The sequence below is a fragment of the Anas acuta genome, chromosome 17 (genome assembly GCF_963932015.1).
Source record: "Anas acuta chromosome 17, bAnaAcu1.1, whole genome shotgun sequence".
Taxonomy (NCBI): domain Eukaryota; kingdom Metazoa; phylum Chordata; class Aves; order Anseriformes; family Anatidae; genus Anas; species Anas acuta.
The window spans coordinates 13,374,089-13,392,081 of NC_088995.1; the positions used below are offsets into that span (position 1 = coordinate 13,374,089).

Below are 17,993 nucleotides of genomic sequence, written 5' to 3' on the forward strand. Positions count from 1 at the left end.
CTGCTTAAACTGCATATTCAGTTTCAGTTGGTTCTTGAAATGTGTTTCCTGTTTTCTATCAGGAACTGTTTTTCGTGAGGAATCCCAGAATTTCCTGCCACAGTTTCTTTGCACAATAGGTAGCGGAAGATATAGTACATGTCTCTTACCTGTCTTATTTACTGAAATCCTTTTAGCTTCCTTTCACATGCTCATTAGTCTACCTTATCTACTAAAATTCTTTCAGCCTCCTCTCAGTAACTAAACATGAAATTTTAAGAAGCCTGTCTGCAGTCTATCCACGTGGTACACCAGAGGATTACATTCATTAAAAAAAAAAAAAGAAAAGGCACATAACCACGTAACAATTTTTTTCAGCTCGTCTCCTTAGTATTCCCTTGCAGGCCCACCGCCCCTCCCTGCCCTTCAAAGCGCCCGCCGTGACTACATCCCCACCGCCACCCCGCGGGGCACAGTCGCCATTTTGATTACCTCAGCCCCGCCGCGCCGTCAGCAGCGCGAGGACGCCTGCGCGGAGCCGCGCGCCATTTTCCCCTCTATTCCGCCCCTCTGCGGGGCGCATGAGCGGTGCGGGTGGCGGCGGCCGTGAGGTGGGGCGGGGGGTGGGAGGGTGGCTGAGCAGAGCCGGTTGAGGGGCGGCCCCGCGGCGGGCAGGGCAGGGCCGGGCCGGGCCGGGTGCTGACGGCTCCGAGAGAGGAGCTGAGGGAAGGCTGAGGGGCCGCAGGAATGAAGGACCGGCTGGCCGACCTGCAGGAGGTGAGGGAGGCGGGGGCTGCCCTGGCCGTTACCGCCGCGGCCGCTGAGGAAGCGCTTCGGGCGCGGCCCCGGGTCTCCGCGGGGCCGGTGCCGCGTAGGAGGAACGCGGGGGTTGACCTGGTGGCCTTGAGGCCCTTTAATCTGTCGGTGTGTCTGGCTTTGGGGCCCTTCTTTAACCTCTCGGGGAGTAATTGAAGGGCCCCTCTCGGGGTCCTTCTTTAACCTCTCCTGCGTAATTGAAAGTACGCAGGAATTTCTGTGATAATTCCTAAACGCCACATACGCATACAACTTGGCCTGTGCTGAGCTGTGTGAAGGTTTGGGGCTCGTTTGTCTTGAAGCTCTAAGTTCATATTTTCCAGATAATAAAAATATGTTTTGCAAGGTCCAAAGCTTCACTCTTCTCTCCAAAGGGATAAATTGGCATGCAAGGTCATTAGATCACAATATCTTTACCAGGAAAGATATATCAGAGCAGTGCCAAAGAAATGAGCATTTTCTTTCATGTATACTTCAACCCTTCTTCTGTTTCCTGTTTATAAACATGGCCAGGTTATGGGAATATGCACCAAATTTCAGTAGTGGCAGTTGCTTCCCAGAAAGAGGAAGCAGTAAGTGGTGATCTGTGTTTTATAATGCCAAACAAGTACACTTCCTTTTGATGGAGGGGAAGCAACAGTGGGCTGTGTGTATATATTTTAAAAATAAGTAAATCGTTACAATTTTTTTTATTGTAGTTGAAGGTTTTTACTGTATGTATATTTTTTTGGCCCGCTTTAGTATTTGATATCTAAAAACATTACTGCAGGAGGCTATTTCTTTAACTAAAGCATTGCTGCAGAAAATTACTGCTTTAAGTCTAAACACTAAGGTCAGTATTGCTGAATTGCGTCATATGTTCATCAACGTAGTTAAGTTTAGAATTAATGAATAGATCTAAGACTTGAAACTGAAGCTTCCTTATACCTAGAAGGAAGTCCTTTAACATCAAGTGAAGTCAACAGCTATAGAAGAGTCCGTGTTTTATCACTTAAAAGTTCACCGTTGACATGAAGATTTGAAAAGTTGTGTGTCACAAGAGGTGGGCTCTGTAAAACTTGATTTGCACAGGGAATTTGTAGAAGTAATTATTTCCATTTTGCCTCTTTATCTTAAATATAAAAAAAAAAAAATTGAACAGCAATTAACGTTTATTTGCCTATTTTCCATAGCGTTTCAATCTTATTATCGTAGTTCATCACGTTTTATTTGATTAAAGCATTCAATGAAGGGTAGAGCTTCTATATTGTCATTTTTAAACAGGTCTGGGCCTGCAGAATCTTAAGGAATTACTGAATCTTACCTCTTCCCCTTAAATAATGTTATTTTGTATTGCATTGGTTATGTTTTTCACGTCAGCTTCATCTGTGTTTTTGGCAAAGACGTGATGTGCCACACAAATAAAGTTTGAGATGCTAATACTTCAGCCAGTGCACACACTGTTTAATTAAACATGGTGCTGCTTCTAGAAGAAACTTAAGTTTGCAAGACCTTATTTATGCTTGTGGATTTTAACTGACAGCAAGCAAGTTTTGTCACTAGACGTGGTAATGTTTACCTAGATTTTCCTATGTCTTTACAAAGAAAAAGAAATGTTACTTATCAGTGCTTATGGTTCATTAAGATATAAAATTACCATATTTTTTTTTGATCCTTCAGTCAATATCTGGTATTTGGTAGTTAAACAGTGCTAAAATAATTGCCTGAGAAACTGTTGTAGACATGCAGATCGTTCAGGTAATACTGCATTGTCCTACTTCCCTGCTAGAAAAAAAATCATGCCTTTTTCAGAAGATGGGAACCTGAGTTGTATTTGTCTGCTTCAAGGGGCTTATTTCAATGTTTTTAAACTATGCTATGCAGGCCAATATGAACTTGCTTCAGCTTTAGAAATCTCAGTTACCAGATCCATTTCTCAAATACGATTGATAGTTGGTCATATCCCAAACTGGTTTGGGGTGTTCTTTAGCCCAAATTAATATAAGATTAACATTAAAAAAAAAAAAAAAAAAAGGCTCTCTGTGGTCCAATATGCTGCATATAGCAGTGGTCAATAATAGATATTTTGGGAAGAAAAGAAAAGCAGGGTAAGTATATAGCAATGATTCTCTAGAATATTTTCCAGGTCTTCAATGGTTTGATGTTAAGGGATACAAGAGCACCTTAAAATGACTTTACAAGAGCTGTAGGATCTGCATTCAGTCACTGTGTTCAGCACATTTAGCTAGTGTTAGGTATTAAAAACGTGTGGTCTTTTAAAGGGCTGTTTAATAAAAATTGCTTCAATGTTTTTGATATTGTTAAACGGTCTCAAAGAAGAGGTAAAATGTAAACCCCTGCTTTAGCATGGTATTTTAGATCTCAAGGTTGGGGTGCAACCTTCATAACACAAAAATTGCTGTCTCGAATGCTTAAACTGATGTAGAGGTGTATGTTAAAATCCATTTTTCCTGTTTGATAGGTAAATCATTTTAAATACATTCTTTTTATCTCATTACTCTTGAGTGTTACTGCGGGAATCTTAAACTTTTAAAAGCACTTAGACTAGATTGCACTTGATTGTAGCTTTTTTCTTGTAAATAAGGAACAGTAACTTGAACAGAACTGCACTGATTTTTGTAATTTGTTTCTGTGCATTTAGTTATTGTCCCCCAAACTATTGAGGAATGAGTGAACAACCACAAAATCAAAATAGTTAAAATGGAGAGAATTGGGATAATATGGAAAAATATAAAAGGAACCTTTTCAGAAATGGGAAAATATTACTGGCTGCTTTTTTTCCTGAGTTAATCTTTCACATTGTCCTTCACTCAAACACAGAACTTCCTGAAGAAGAGCTTTGTTTTCCATGTCATAAAAGCATTATTTCATATAGTTGGTTATCTTATGACGTTTTTTCTGTGTTGTACGGTAATGCTACTAAATTCATGTTAATGATTGACCTGCCAAAGCTGCCTGATAAATCTCCTTGGTAAGGAGAACCTCTTCAGTGAGAGAAAATACTTGCTACTTTAGTATAAAAGAATTCTTGAAACCCTGATGCTGTATGAAGAAACTGAAACACCTCATGTTCCAGGTCAGGAGAGATCTTTGTACCTATAGATGGCTGACATCTAGAACAATACTTCTGGAATCTGAAATTCTCTGACAAGTACTTAAAGAGAAAAGGCTTGGAAGGCTTTGACTTTAACATGGGAGATGTGATATAAGAATTAGCCTTTCTAAAGACAGGCGTTTTATATAGAATAGAATAATGAAGTTAGGAGGGACCCATGAAGGTGCTTCAGTCCAACTGCCTGACTGCTTCAAGGCTAGCCAGAAGTTAAGGCATATTAGTGAGAGCATTGTCCAAATATCTCTTGAACGTGCATGCATGGGGCATCATCCACCTAAGAAGTCTGTTACAATGTTTGACCACCCTCATGGTGAATAATTTTTTCCATAGTAGCCAGTCCAAAGCTCCCCAAGTGCAGCTTTGTGTTGTTCTCACACGCCCTGTCCTCAGGGAGCAGAGAGCCACGCCTGCCTCTCTGCTTTCCCTCCTCAGGAAGCTGCAGAGAGCATCCAGGTCGCTTCTCAGCCTCCTTTTCTCTGGACTGGATAAAACAAGTGATTCTAGAGTGTTTTAAAACACATAAGTAGTCATTACACAAGTAAAGGGTTACTTGTATAACAAAGGTAATGAGTTACTTGGTACAGGCAACCATAAAGATTTACAGTATCGTCAACGTTGCTTCCTTTTATGCCATCCAGTTGGCTGAGTAATATGGGAGTGCGTTGAGTACAAGGGAGTTAAGTTGCAGTTTGCAGGGACTGCTGTAAATCTAGTATTTGCAGTCCCTCAGATGTGGTTTTTGTATCAATAATAACTTCGGTACAATTATTTGTCCTGTAATTTCTCTGGACAGATTTTAAAGGAAATGTCCATCATACAGAGAGAGCAGGGAGGCACCTGCTGCATTCTCAGGGTGGGAATAGGATGGTGTGCAAGACCTCTGCTCTCAGCATGCAGCTACAGCCTCTTGCCTGCTTTATATCAGGTATTTTTCTGGTGATACTGCTTATACTATGGAGGTGAGGCCTAGGAGAAGGAATACCTTTATGCAAAACTCGATCTTGGTTGAGCCGTGTGCTTGTGAAAAGGTGTGTCACTTATGTTGAAGAGTTAGTGAATAAGCCGTATACTAGGTAAGTGATGATTTAAGAACATAAAGAACAGAGGTTGACAAGTCAAGTGTCTTTCAAGTGCTGATGTTCAAGGTAGGGAGTCCTTAAATCTTTCAACAGATTGCAGTCGGCCAATTTGTCTGTCATTCATGTCATTGCAACCAAATGTGAAAGTGAAATGCATGTGGAACTGACTGAGGCTGCCTCTAAATATGGCTTAACCAAATGACAGATAAAAAAATCTTACTCTTAAGGCTGACTCAGGTATTTAATGTTTTACTGAGATCTGACCAAGGAAGCAGCTGACATGCTGAATCTCTTAACCAATACCATTTTAATTATTTTTAGTTCATTTACCTAAATACAGGATTTTCTTATAACTAGAAAAATATTCTTTACACAGTAAATGTAAGCAGGTGTTCTTTTACATAGATGATTAAATCAAACATCTTTGTAGCTCATTAATGTAGCTCATTATTAACTTAGACCTGGTAGCTTTTTAACACTAGTCTCTGATATCAGTACAAGTTGGGTGACTTCTTTTGGACACGGACTTCCTCTCATTTTTATTAAGCAAGGCTGTTAATTGATTACAGTCCGTACTGACAGATTCTTTAATACTGAGTTCTAGCAATCATCTCCCCAGAATGAGCGAATACCAAAAAGCTTTAGGGATGCATGACATTACACGTGAATTGGTGGTCTGGGAGTGCCGTAACATCTTAAGTCTTTTATTTCAGTTGGAGCACTGTGGTTGCTGAGCATAAAAAATCAAATTATTTCTGATAAAAAATACTGTTATGGAGCTTTATGGACTCCCTGAATTTGCAGGGGGTGGGGGGAAAAAATCTGTCCCAAAGTATAAATGTGAACTTTACATAAAGATTTGGAGCACTGTTAGTGTTTTGACGCTTAGGCTCTCTGTGAATGTAACTTTATGAGGTAATAGCAGTGTTTTGACATTGGATTAAATTGCAGAATTATCATGCAAATAGCATACATCTCATCTAATTTAATAAAACCAGAAGCAAAGAGTTTATTGGGTTACAGGATCAGGGTTTGGAAGTGGAGAGTGGGAGTTAGAGGATAAAAGGCAGAAGGGCTTGCAAGAAAAATTTTGAAAATTAAAATCATGTATTTTACCTATCACGTGGTTTGTCTTTTATTTGGTGATTATCCATGGACTGCAGTAGAACACAGTAATTTACTAATTTTGTTCTAATTTGGGTTCAGTGCAGGTCAGTCTGCTCTGCAGAGGGAACTAGAGACCATGAGAACTGGAACTGCATACTTCTGATGCACATCAGTTCTCTCTTCCTTTGACCAAATTCGAATCCGTTACTGTGGAGAACCACATGTTCTGCTGGTCTGGCTCATGGTTTAGGGAAGTATGACTCAGGGCATGTGCTGGGCTGGGTGCTTGGGAGATCTGCGAGAGCCGGCATCCGGAGTTGCTGCCTCACTGGCTGCGCTTCTCAGTTATGAGAGTCTGCGCTTATCAATTATGTAAGGCGTCTGTGTGTAGTGTAACATAATTGTATCTGAATTGGTGTGGAGTGGCAGCTTGAAAGCACCCAAGGGCAAAACTAGTACGGAGATGCTGGTAGCATTTTGTTCTTTCGTTTGATCTTTGCATCATTAAATCACACGCTAGAAAGTCATGGACACCCCTCTTTGTATTTCTTTGTGAGGTTTTCATTTACTGTCTCAGTTATGGTGTAACTGGGTATTATTTTACATTCACGTAGGACTCACTGTGAAGTAAGTATCTTTAGGCTGTGAGAGAGGTGTTATATATAAAGATGTAAAATTGTATTCTAATACTTTCTTATGACGGGGAATGAGAACTATAAAATTGCATATAGCCTGGTTCTGTCCTGAAGGTTTTTGCAGGGGAGTACTGCATTAGCATTCACAGTTTTATGGTAGTCAGTTGACTTTTTGACCTCTCTGCTTATTTGTTTTCAGATTACAGTCCTCAGAAGAGAAAAACTTACTTCTTGTCAGATTATCGATAAAAAGATAAAAATGTGTATGCAGGAGCAATGTGGAAGGAACCTTCCTTGTTTCAGAACAGTATCGTGAGTTTTATTTCATAGATTTGTTTTGCTGTCTTTTGCAGTGCAAAGGAAATGAAGATGGAGAAACAGTTATTGTTGAAAAAGACCATTTTATGGATGACTTCTTCCAACAGGTGTTTTTTTGTAATCTTTATGTACTCTTCATTATACATTCTGCATTTCTCAGTTATTTTTGCTATTAGCGTAATTTTGAAAGTAAGCCATCTCATGGGCACCTCTTATCACGTATTTCTTGCTTCAATAAATATCATGTTCCTATTCCATACAATATAGCAAACTACGGGGAAGATTCTGTTTTAACAAATAATTGAAGATATTGGAGTTTGATTTCTTGTGTGCCCCCCTGCTATGTTTTCCTGTCACATAAAAGTTCATCATGGTACATAAAAGTATGCATATGATTTTTTGGTTTTGTTTGTTTTTAAAGAAAAAAAGTAAGTTATTTAAATGTTCACAGATAACTACTTGTTGTGGTTTAACCCAGCTGGCAGCTAAACACCACACAGTCATTTGCTCACCCACCCCCCTCCCTCTCTGGGATGGGGGAGAGAAACGGAAAAGTAAAGCCTGTGATTTGAGATAAAGACAGTCTATTAAGACAGGAAAATAATAATAACAATAATGATGATAATAGTACTACTACTAATAATGTGCACAAAACAAGTGATGCACAATGCAATTGCTCACCACCTGCTGACCGATGCCCAGCCTATTCCCGAGCAGCCGGCCCCCCACCCCAGCTAGCCACCCCTATATATTGTTTAGCATGACGTCAGATGGTATGGAATACCCCTGTGGCCAGTTTGGGTCAGCTGTCCTAGGTCTGTCCCCTCCCAGCTCTTGCTGGCGGCCAGTCTGCCCTCTGGCAGGACAGAGCGAGAAGCTGAAAAGTCCTTGGCTTGGTGTAAGCACTGCTCTGCAACAATTAAAACATCAGCATGTTATCAGCACTCTCCTCATCCTAATCCAGAACATAGCCCCCAGCAGCTGCTAGGAGGAAAATTAACTCTGTCCTAACTGAAACCAGGACACTACTGAGTGTCTGAGATTGATATGCTGAGATTTCTGTCAAATATTGTCTAGTCTTGCAATTAAATATTTGATTTTCATTACCAAAGACGCATTAAAAAAAAAAAAAAGCCTTCAAATGCCATATTTTAATTCTTTCATTGCCACATTTATCTTCTAGGTTGAGGAACTTAGAAATAATATAGCAAAAATAGCACACAATGTGGAAGAAGTAAAAAAGCAGCACAGCATTATCCTGTCAGCACCAAATCCTGAAGGAAGTGAGTATCGCTTTTTTAGATTTCAAGTATACATGACTAGATTTTCTGAAATCAATTTTGTTTTGTTTAGATAAGTTTTACTCTGACAGATAGCTGTTCTCAACCCTTCTTACTTTAAGGCATGCCTAAGTTTGTGCGCAGGGTATAATGAACAGGGAAGAAAAGACTCAGTGTCATTTTAGCAGAATGTCTCAACAGTAACCTCTTTTTTTGTTCTTACTGATGAAAACCAAACTGTGGTTGTTAATTCTTTTTTTTTTTTTTTTTTTTTTCCCTCCTGTATCTTCTTCATCTGTTTGTAGATGGGCATGTGTGTGTCTTATTGACAGTGATTTTGCTAACTGATTCTATATGACTTAAAAAGCAATGACCCTCAGGTTAATAAGGGTTAGTAATTGATCTGATTGAGAGCAATTTTTATCACAACCACAGAAATGCATTTGAATTGTGTGGGGACATGATATTGCTCTTGTGAATCTGGTGTCTTTAGGAACTCCAATAACAGATCTAGTTAAGTGCTTCATGAATATGCGTAGTATTTTTCAGAAAATATAGGTAGTGTGTGATACAATTACGTTTTTTTTAAAGTTAAAAGCAATGAGTCCATGATAAACTACAGGACTGTCACTTGAAAGACTTAACTGAATTTCTTCCTTATGACCAACAAAGAAATATTACCATGAAATTATGTTAAGAAAAGGCACAAAATATTTTACCTGGTTTAGGTGGTGATTTGGGAATAACATTTCCCAGGGCCTGTTACAAGAAATAGGAATCTGATAGTAAGATTTAAAATACCTGGGAATATCATAAGCTTCTCAGTATGATTATGCTATATTGCAGGGTTGAGTTATACGTGATCCATGGCTTGCTTGAGCTACATTGGTAGTTCAGTGTTCAAGGTGATGTATTTAATGATGTCAACAATGCAATTTTTCTGTTGCTAATTTCAAAAAACATTTTTAATGTGAAGATCTATTTTTGACAAGACCTGAAGAAAGATTGCAGTGGTACAGTCTCCACCAATACAATTGCTGGATCTGGATTTTATGGTTCCCTTCTAAGTCACTTCAGTGGGCAACATCAGCTTTGCTCCAAATGCTGATAGTTGCCCCTGCACAAACAGGTGCTGCAGTGACCTTTCAGTGGCCACCACATTCTGCTGAGAGAAAGGAGTACAGGCAGCTGTAAACTAGTAAAGCAGGATGAATGTCACCAGGGAATTGAGATTAAAGAATATGATAAAAGGATCAGAGAGGTACCAAAGCAATAAGTGTTGTATCACAGAGTAGTTTATGATTTCTTTTTTTTTTCTTCCCAAATAGAATGGAAGAAAGTTAAGAACTTTCAGTTAAGAACTTAAGTCACTTACTAATTAACTGTGTTTCCCCTGGTCGTATATAGTGTCCAGAAATGATGACTTGAATGTCTTTTGAGAAGGCAACTCACTGATTTGTTATCAAACATCAACAGTACTGGTTTTATTTTTTTTTAAGGAACAAAAGAAGAACTCGAAGAATTAAATGAGGAAATAAAGAAGATTGCTAATAAAATCCGAGCCAGGTTAAAGGGTAAGTTGAGGGGAGAAATAAAACTGCTATCACTCATAACATATTCAGGATGTTAGTGGTGTTAGAGTTAATGGCCTTCTAAAACTTAACTCTATCATGTATGTATAAATTACCTTGTACAACTCCTGCCAGGTTGTTCCTAAATTTTAAGAAAATCTTAAGAAAATTTAGTGTATAGTTATTCATTCATTAAGCCTTGAATACAAAATGTTCAACTTTTTGCGCTAGTGTTTATACAGATCTGTTTTTTTGTCTACTTACATAATTTGGAATTCCGTAACTCAACTCCTTTCATTCAGGCTAAGTAATTTTGCTATGGGTTTTCCCTGCAGTAGTGCCCTGTCCAGTATGCATTTTGAAATACATTGACAGTTTGAGTATTACTCATTACACTTAGTGTGCGTTTTTGTTGTGTTAGTCTTCCATAAGCACCAGGGTGTGTTTACCTGTTATGTTTTTATCACTTAAAATTTAAGAGCAGTCCTATTTTGTTAAGACCTTTTGAACTGCTCCTAGAGTAATAGATGTTAGTGTGACTCTTAATAGTATTGAAGTAGCTACTGTTTTAAGATCTATACACAATAGAATTATAGAACCTATTTAAAACATATATGGATTTCACTGCCCCCACACTACACACACATGCATATGGAAGAAAAGTTAAATTTCTTTGTGGGGAGCCTTGTACATGAGAAAAGTAATAATTAGTAGTATTTACCAAATAACTTTGAGGTGCGGTATTATTAAATTTGCTATATCAAATGTTGACTCAATATTCTTGTATTTGCTATTAGCTATTGAACAAACTTTTGATCAGGGTGAAAATGCTAATCGGACATCAGTGGATCTCAGGATAAGAAAAACACAGGTATGACAATTTAAGAAATGTAAAGAACATAAAAGGATGCTATTATATCAGTGAATGAGTTGCACTTTTCGGAAATAATTCAGGACCCCATGTTCTGTTCTGTTGACACTTAAATACAGTTTTCAGTTGTTGTGCAGTCATATTTGCTGTACTAAGAATAAAATAAACTTTTTGCACATTTTTAACTCCTGTAAAAACAGCACTCTGTATTAGCTCACAAGTTTGTGGAGGTCATGACAGAATACAACGAGACCCAATCTCTTTTTCGAGAACGCAGCAAAGGTCGGATACAGAGACAATTAGAGATAAGTAAGTGACCTGAATACACTTCTTTTTTAAAATAAATAAATTTTAAATGTATTGTTATACCTCCATTGTTTCTTATTACTTAAAGTTAGTACAAAACATCATGCATCTTGGACACCACCTTTAAGCATGTGAATGGGAGGGGAAAGAATTCTCAGATGGCATTAAGTCTTTGCTACTACTCTTCGTAATAACTGTAAAAAATAGAGAAAACTAAATAATATAAAAGTTTTTATATTGCAAATTATTAAATATCCTTTGTTTCATTTTTTCATGTCCTGAAACTGCAGAAGAAACATTAAGCTTGCGTGCAGAAGCTGTTGTAGAGATACTGAATGTGTTCTGTTGTGTTGCTAAAAGCCATTTCCAAATTAACATGCTAATAACGGTGTCATCTCTTTTTATGCTATTCTGTTTGTGTCAATAAGAACATTTTTTTGTAAGTTCAGCTACCATAACATCAGTGCTACCTTTAGTTATACTCTAATAATTTGTTGAATGACTTGCATTGCCTTATTTCATTGTTGATTATGAGGAATATTCAGAAAGGCACCTAACTACTCAGAAGTACAGTGCCTACTTCAGAAAGTGTCTAAAACACCAATAATACCTTGTACCTAATGTTGGTCTTTTTAATGCAACTTGTAAAAGCAAATAAATATTTTTTATATGAAAAATGCAAACAGAAGAGTTAGCAGTTAGTTTGCTTTTCATGTGCTTCTTTTCTTTTTCATTAGTTTCCCATACTTAGTATGGTTCAATTCAGCATTTCAGCATAGTTTATTTGGCAAGTTAATTTCTTCACTCATGCTCCTGTGGGAAGGGACCCTAATATCTCAGGACATGATTCTTTTAAATTAATGTTATGACCTAATTTGATTCTTTAGCTTTTCCTCAGCAGTAAAAATTTTAAAGCCGGTTTTGCAGCATTCTTGGGTATTAATATCACAAGGTAGTATTAAAATTAATTTTCATCTGATAGGACAGAATTATATAAGCCATTTCTAATCCCTGCTCTTCCCATGTAAAATAAGTTGAATGTCTGTATATGATGTGTACAATACAAATAGCTTGAATATGCTCTGTAACTTTTGTCTTTAATGCAAAAGACATTTGCATTTGTTTTACCACTGTGATAGGATTCAGTTTGCTTAAACATGCAATAATAAACTGCATACATTGTTAGGTGTGTTACGAAAAGTAGAAGTGAGGATACTCCGTGGGTAATCATCTCCTCTGTGGGGAATTTGAATGTAATCCTATGTTAGCTGTTAAAGACTGATTTACATAAAGACTTACATATGGTTAACATAAAGACTAGATCCATCACTGTCATTGGTAGGAGGGAGGAAGCAAATTAGGTTCCAATGTGACATGATTGAATGGGTAAATATTGAGTGTTACATAAATACTATTTGTATCTTCAGTTCTTCCTCTGGAGAACACTCAACAGGGTTCATATGTATATTGTAAATGTTTCTGATCAAGCTTTTCAACATGACCAAAAGAAAAAACCCACAGGAAATCTTCATACTAGTTCTGAATCTAGCATAGTTGTTTTCTTTCTACTTGACGTTTTTCTTTTTTTCATATGCAAAATGGTACTTGGTAATGGCTAAACACTACATTGTTTTATCTTGAAAAATGTGCAATACAAGAATTTTCTTTGAGTTGTTATTCTTCTGTAAAACTAAGTTTAATAATAAGTGATGTTATATAAAATATTTTATTTTTATTCTAGCTGGAAAGACCACCACTGATGAGGAACTGGAGGAAATGTTAGAGAGTGGCAATCCTTCAATTTTCACATCTGATGTATGTACTTCTGGTCCAGTTAAGCCTGTCATCTGTTCTGTTTCTTCTGCTATTTAGAAGTTTGTCAACACTTATTTGTGTCTGTATTTTTTTGTTCTTCCAAAGATTATATCAGACTCCCAAATAACTAGGCAAGCTCTGAATGAAATTGAGTCCCGACACAAGGATATTATGAAACTGGAATCTAGCATACGAGAGTTACATGAAATGTTTATGGACATGGCTATGTTTGTTGAGACTCAGGTAAACAAACTAATTCAAATACATATACATAAGTGGGATTTTTTTCTTTTCTTACTCTTTGAAATATAAGGAAACAATTGCTTGTAATCAAATAATACAGGTTTGTTTCTTAGTGTTTTTTGACTGATTAGAATATATGAAAGTTAACTGCTGAAGGTTTTTGTATTAGACAAATTTACAGTCCAGATGTACTAATAGTATGTCCTATGGATTGCTGAGCATAGGCACTTTTCAGTCTCTATATTTAAGTATTTTCTTCAACGTATTTGTATTGCAGTATGTTTGAATGTTTTGTGCATGCTTGAGTAAGAACAACTCTGTCCTGGAGTGATGGCTAGTGTCTTGGAAACTTACTATATTCATAGACATGTTAAAGGACTGATGTGGTAGAATAAAATGTAGATTTATACAATTTGCGTATAATACAAATGTATGATTCCTGTTTTAACAAGCATGAATGTAAACAGATTGACAAGACATTCAAGTTGTCTCATGTTGTTTATCCTGAGGTGCATATAGTTTGTTCTGTCTGTAGTCTTTGCTACTTAATACCAATTAACAGAAGTTAAAAGTATTTTACTTGGCTCTTAAATTCTTTGAGTTCTGCAGGAGAGTGAAAGGAATAATGTTCAGGGGAGAAGCTTTCCTGAAAAGGACATTTTTTAATTGGGTTTTGTGCTAAAGTTGTATGTTGCTTTGATATTAGATCTATCGGCAAGGCAAACTGGTAGTAGTTTCCTAATGAATTAGAAATGAATAAAAATATTTGTGCATCATTATTTAATGCTTTGCTGTTTACTGCTGCTGATTAGTTCTTCTGATGGACAGAAACACAGGTAATAGAGATTTACTGTAACTTTTCACCAATCTTCCATTTCATTACCAAATTTCATTCATCATAATTTGAATTTGGTTATGTGTTGACGTTCTAAACATTCAACTCAGCTTTGCTTCCTGAAGTGTATGGATTTTTTAGGTAACTGTTAAACCTTGTGTTAAAGTAGTCAACATCTTTGCCCACTTCCAGGCACATCAGAGGTTTCTGACCTTTTAGTATGTCAGTTTTAGACTGCCTGTTAAAACATACCTCTCATTCAAAGGTATGTTTTCAGATGTTCAATGTTTGTTCATTCAAAATGGAGAAAGATGCCTACCCTGCCCTTGAATGTTCCTTGTTTGTTTAGAACTTTGAGCCCTTGCTTCTCATTCCCTTTTACCCGTGACACATTCCCTTTTCCTCGTGGCAGAAAAAAAGTTCATTGCTACTATGCGAATTACTTCTTAAGATATTCGTTGATATTCTGTAGCCTTTTTCAGATTCACTAAACAAAGATCCATGGATGCCAATGATTATTTTTTCTTTAACACTTCATTTTAAGGGTGAAATGATCAACAACATAGAAAAGAACGTGATGAATGCATCAGATTATGTGGAGCATGCTAAGGAAGAGACAAAAAAGGCAGTTAAATATCAAAGCAAAGCACGAAGGGTATGGTCTCTCTTCATAATTGCGCTAATGAGCATGTTAACTTGAAATGTATGGATCGAAACATTGACTTTTAAAAACTGAAAATGCAAGTTTTAATGTGATATTAAAATAATAATGCCTTGTTTTTAACAGAAAATATGGATAATTATCCTTGTGTCATTGGTGTTGATTGCCATAATTGGTCTAATTATTGGTTTGTCTGTTGGTATTCGGTGATGCTTGGATAACCTCAGCATGCATGAATTCCTGCCAGTGCGGCAGTAAGTAACTAATCATCTAATTTTGCTATTGTTCTGCTCTGAGAAACTCTTTGGACTACTAATCCTTACTATGTGTGCAGTTAGTACTGTGGCAGTGAGGTGACTAGGTGGATCCTCCTCTGTCTCTTCATTCTGCAATATTCTCTATGCATGAGAATATTGAAAACTGTGACATCTAGTGGTATTTTTTTTTAATTTATCGTAAGACCTGTAAACAAAAAATGAAATGAGATAACCCAGCTTATTGTCTCAGTCCTTTGCTTTTTTTTTTATATAAAGTTAACGTCAGCAAACAGCCTGCACTAAGATACAGATTTCTATTTGGAATTTTGTCAAATGTAGTTTTCTACGGCTTTCAGCAGAGCTAAATTAGGTGTCTACAAACATAAAGCTGGCTATTTTGCCTTGCAGAATATACATAAATTTCTTACTTTAAAGCTCTTTTACCAAATAAAACATTGCATTACAATGTTTTGGTTAGACCAAATGAAACCATGTGATGATACATTTGTAAGAGGAATTCTGCAAATATTCCACCCTAAATTTGAGAAATCTTTCAATTTTCAGAATTTTGCTGTACTAATCTGCCATTTCTTGTCAAATTGACTTCTAGCCAGGCTAAGCAGATAATAGCACTCGACTTTTCTGGGACCAGTAGACACCCAACATTTTACATGTAGGATCTCCAAAATATATATGAAGCTCTATGAGATAGTATGTCATTTCAGACCACTAATCATTAGTTTGGTTGTCTGTACTAACACATTTTTAATATTAACATTTAAGTTTTTACTTCTGATGTTATAGTTTCTTCTCACATTTGGTTTATGGGCAGACAACATGCTTTACTTTCTATCATTGCTGATAGAAATATCTGACCTGCTGTCAGACCTTGATGCATCTACATAGAATCCAGTTGTGTGGGTTTTTTGTGCAGATCTTCTGAGCTACTAGCTATACAAGGTTTTTACTGACATTCTCCTGAATTTGAGAACATTTGAGAACAGAGTGCAATTGTAGAGGTTTGAGCAGACTACAAATATTTATCCAAGGATTGGATTTATTGCAGTTAGCAATGTTATTATTTTTAGGCTTGACCTTAATAAGTAAATGTTTGTTATTGCTGCTATTTCTATATGTAGTAATATTTATGGAAGTTTCCTATGGGTAGTAACAACTATAAAGAAAAATAATTGTTATACAAATAGCTACAGCTAGTGACTATGGTTACATATGTTAGAAAAGAATGGATAACAATAGAAAATCACAGTAGTAAGTTTTTATTTAGAGGGATAATTCAAACATTTAGAATAGATACCAGTGTAATTGATCTTCTGTGGGTATGCATGTATTTAAAAAGTTCTTTATCTGACAAGGTACATCAATCTAAACTTTTCCTTTTTTTTTTCTTTCAGAAATTGATGTTCATTATTATATGTGTAACTGTATTACTTCTGATACTTGGAATTATCCTAGCAACAACACTATCATAGCAAGTATATTCAAAGAGCTACGAACCTTCAGCAACTCCAAAATATGTCTTCAGTAAAGCCAAACTTTTTTTATGAAAGATGCCTTAAACCCTTGCACTGTTACATGATGATTACCTATCACTAAATGGCTAAAATGAAAACAAAATCACTCTTAATGTTTACTTATAAATGAAGAACAGAATGTATTAGGATATGTATGGATTTTCATCATAAACTATACATTTGTAAGACCGAAACTTGCTTTTAATTGTTTTGAACTAAAGTAACTTAGGATGCTTTCATATTTCAGTGTTATAAACAGTTCATATAGGGAGATGAGAAGCTTTTTTGACTGTTTGACTTTTTTATTTCTATTGCTAATATAATCCTAATCACAGATTTTATAACCTTACTGGTGTTGCTTCTGTTAGCACTCCTGTGAACATTTTTATGAAATGTAACTATGTCTTTAAGTTATTTAGTCACCTTAGCCTGTCTAAGCTTAATACTTTATTAAAATATTCTTCAGCAAGTGCTAAAATATTTTATCCTGAAAAGACCACTTAGATATTTAATGGTCTGCCTCCTACATTACACTTCAAAAAGCAAAGATTTTTTTTTACACTTTCCATTTTTATTCTTTTCAACATGACTAAGATTAATTGCTTTAAATATTTTCTTTATGTTATGGTGGAAGTGCTTTCTGGTAAAAGAATACAATAATGAAACACACAATTTGAACTTCAGCAAATAATTTTATAGTCTTTGTTCAAACAGAACTCATGGATCAGATTAGCCTTATTGTTCATATGAATGATAAAAATCATATGATAAAATGATTTTAAAAAAATCACACCTTCTGTAAAGTCAAGTCAATATTTCGTTTTCAGAAGCTTGCTAATGTTGTGTGAATGTAGTACATGGGGAGAAATGCAACTCTCTCGGAAAACTCCAGAACGTAATGCAAACTAAGACGCTGATTTGTTATGAAATTTATTATATAACATGTATGAAGTGTCTTAGTATATACATATTGTTGTAATGCTAGCTTGTAAGACCTGAAAGCTTGAAAGACTTTAAATGTAACCAAATAACTGCATTTAATGTTAAAGATTATTTTTGTATTTTGTGTGTAAAGTATTTGTAACTTGAATTTTTGATTTCTCGTTGTTTAGGATGTCCATGTAGATATGTAGATACATTTACATTGTAAGAGAATTAGAGGAATGTATAATGTGTGCCTTTTTAAACACAGTCTAAAACTATGCTTGTTAATGTTTCCAGATATTCCACTATAATGTTAATTTCAATAACTGTCATAAAAGATTAGAATCTTTAAGCTTACATTTTGTGGAAAGTGCCTGAGATTATTAACTAAAATGTAACTCAGTCTATTGACTAGCTTCATAAAATTCAGCAAAGTTTACAATATATATTGCATGTATGAATATTCTTGCTTTGCTGTCCAATTATACTGTGAATATGCTAGAGCTATTCAGATACTGTATTTTTTTTTTTTTTTTTTTTTTTTTTTTTTTTTAACAAAAAAAGCCTTCTGCAAGCCAGCCATAAAGAAGTCGCTTGAAAAAATTCAACTTCATTAATGAACAATTTTTACCTCTAAGCCCAGAACACT

General features: G+C 36.0%; 1 protein-coding gene across 3 annotated transcripts; it reads left to right on the plus strand.

Annotated features, from left to right (window-relative positions):
* The first annotated feature begins 593 nt into the window (after positions 1 to 593).
* STX2 (syntaxin 2) lies at positions 594 to 17,885 on the plus strand. 3 transcript variants are annotated; one of them, XM_068654310.1, is made up of 11 exons: positions 594 to 756; positions 7,085 to 7,156; positions 8,233 to 8,332; positions 9,829 to 9,903; positions 10,698 to 10,771; positions 10,972 to 11,080; positions 12,819 to 12,892; positions 12,998 to 13,135; positions 14,515 to 14,625; positions 14,758 to 14,806; positions 16,301 to 17,885. In XM_068654310.1, exons 1-11 carry the CDS (start codon positions 727 to 729, stop codon positions 16,432 to 16,434), a joined length of 966 nt encoding a protein of 321 aa, XP_068510411.1. In that variant the 5' UTR covers positions 594 to 726; the 3' UTR covers positions 16,435 to 17,885. The 3 variants fall into 3 exon arrangements, with proteins under 3 accessions (XP_068510411.1, XP_068510409.1, XP_068510410.1); XM_068654308.1 differs by having other exon boundaries at positions 14,758 to 14,885; positions 16,301 to 16,402; XM_068654309.1 differs by lacking the exon at positions 14,758 to 14,806.
* The last annotated feature ends 108 nt before the right edge of the window (positions 17,886 to 17,993 follow it).

Bases quoted from the DNA above. Each gene is read 5' to 3' on its own strand.
- STX2 (XM_068654310.1), top strand. From the start codon at position 727: ATGAAGGACCGGCTGGCCGACCTGCAGGAG. The intron at 13,136-14,514 runs GTAAACAAACTA...CTTCATTTTAAG, and splicing joins CTATGTTTGTTGAGACTCAG to GGTGAAATGATCAACAACAT. The intron at 14,626-14,757 runs GTATGGTCTCTC...TGTTTTTAACAG, and splicing joins ATCAAAGCAAAGCACGAAGG to AAAATATGGATAATTATCCT.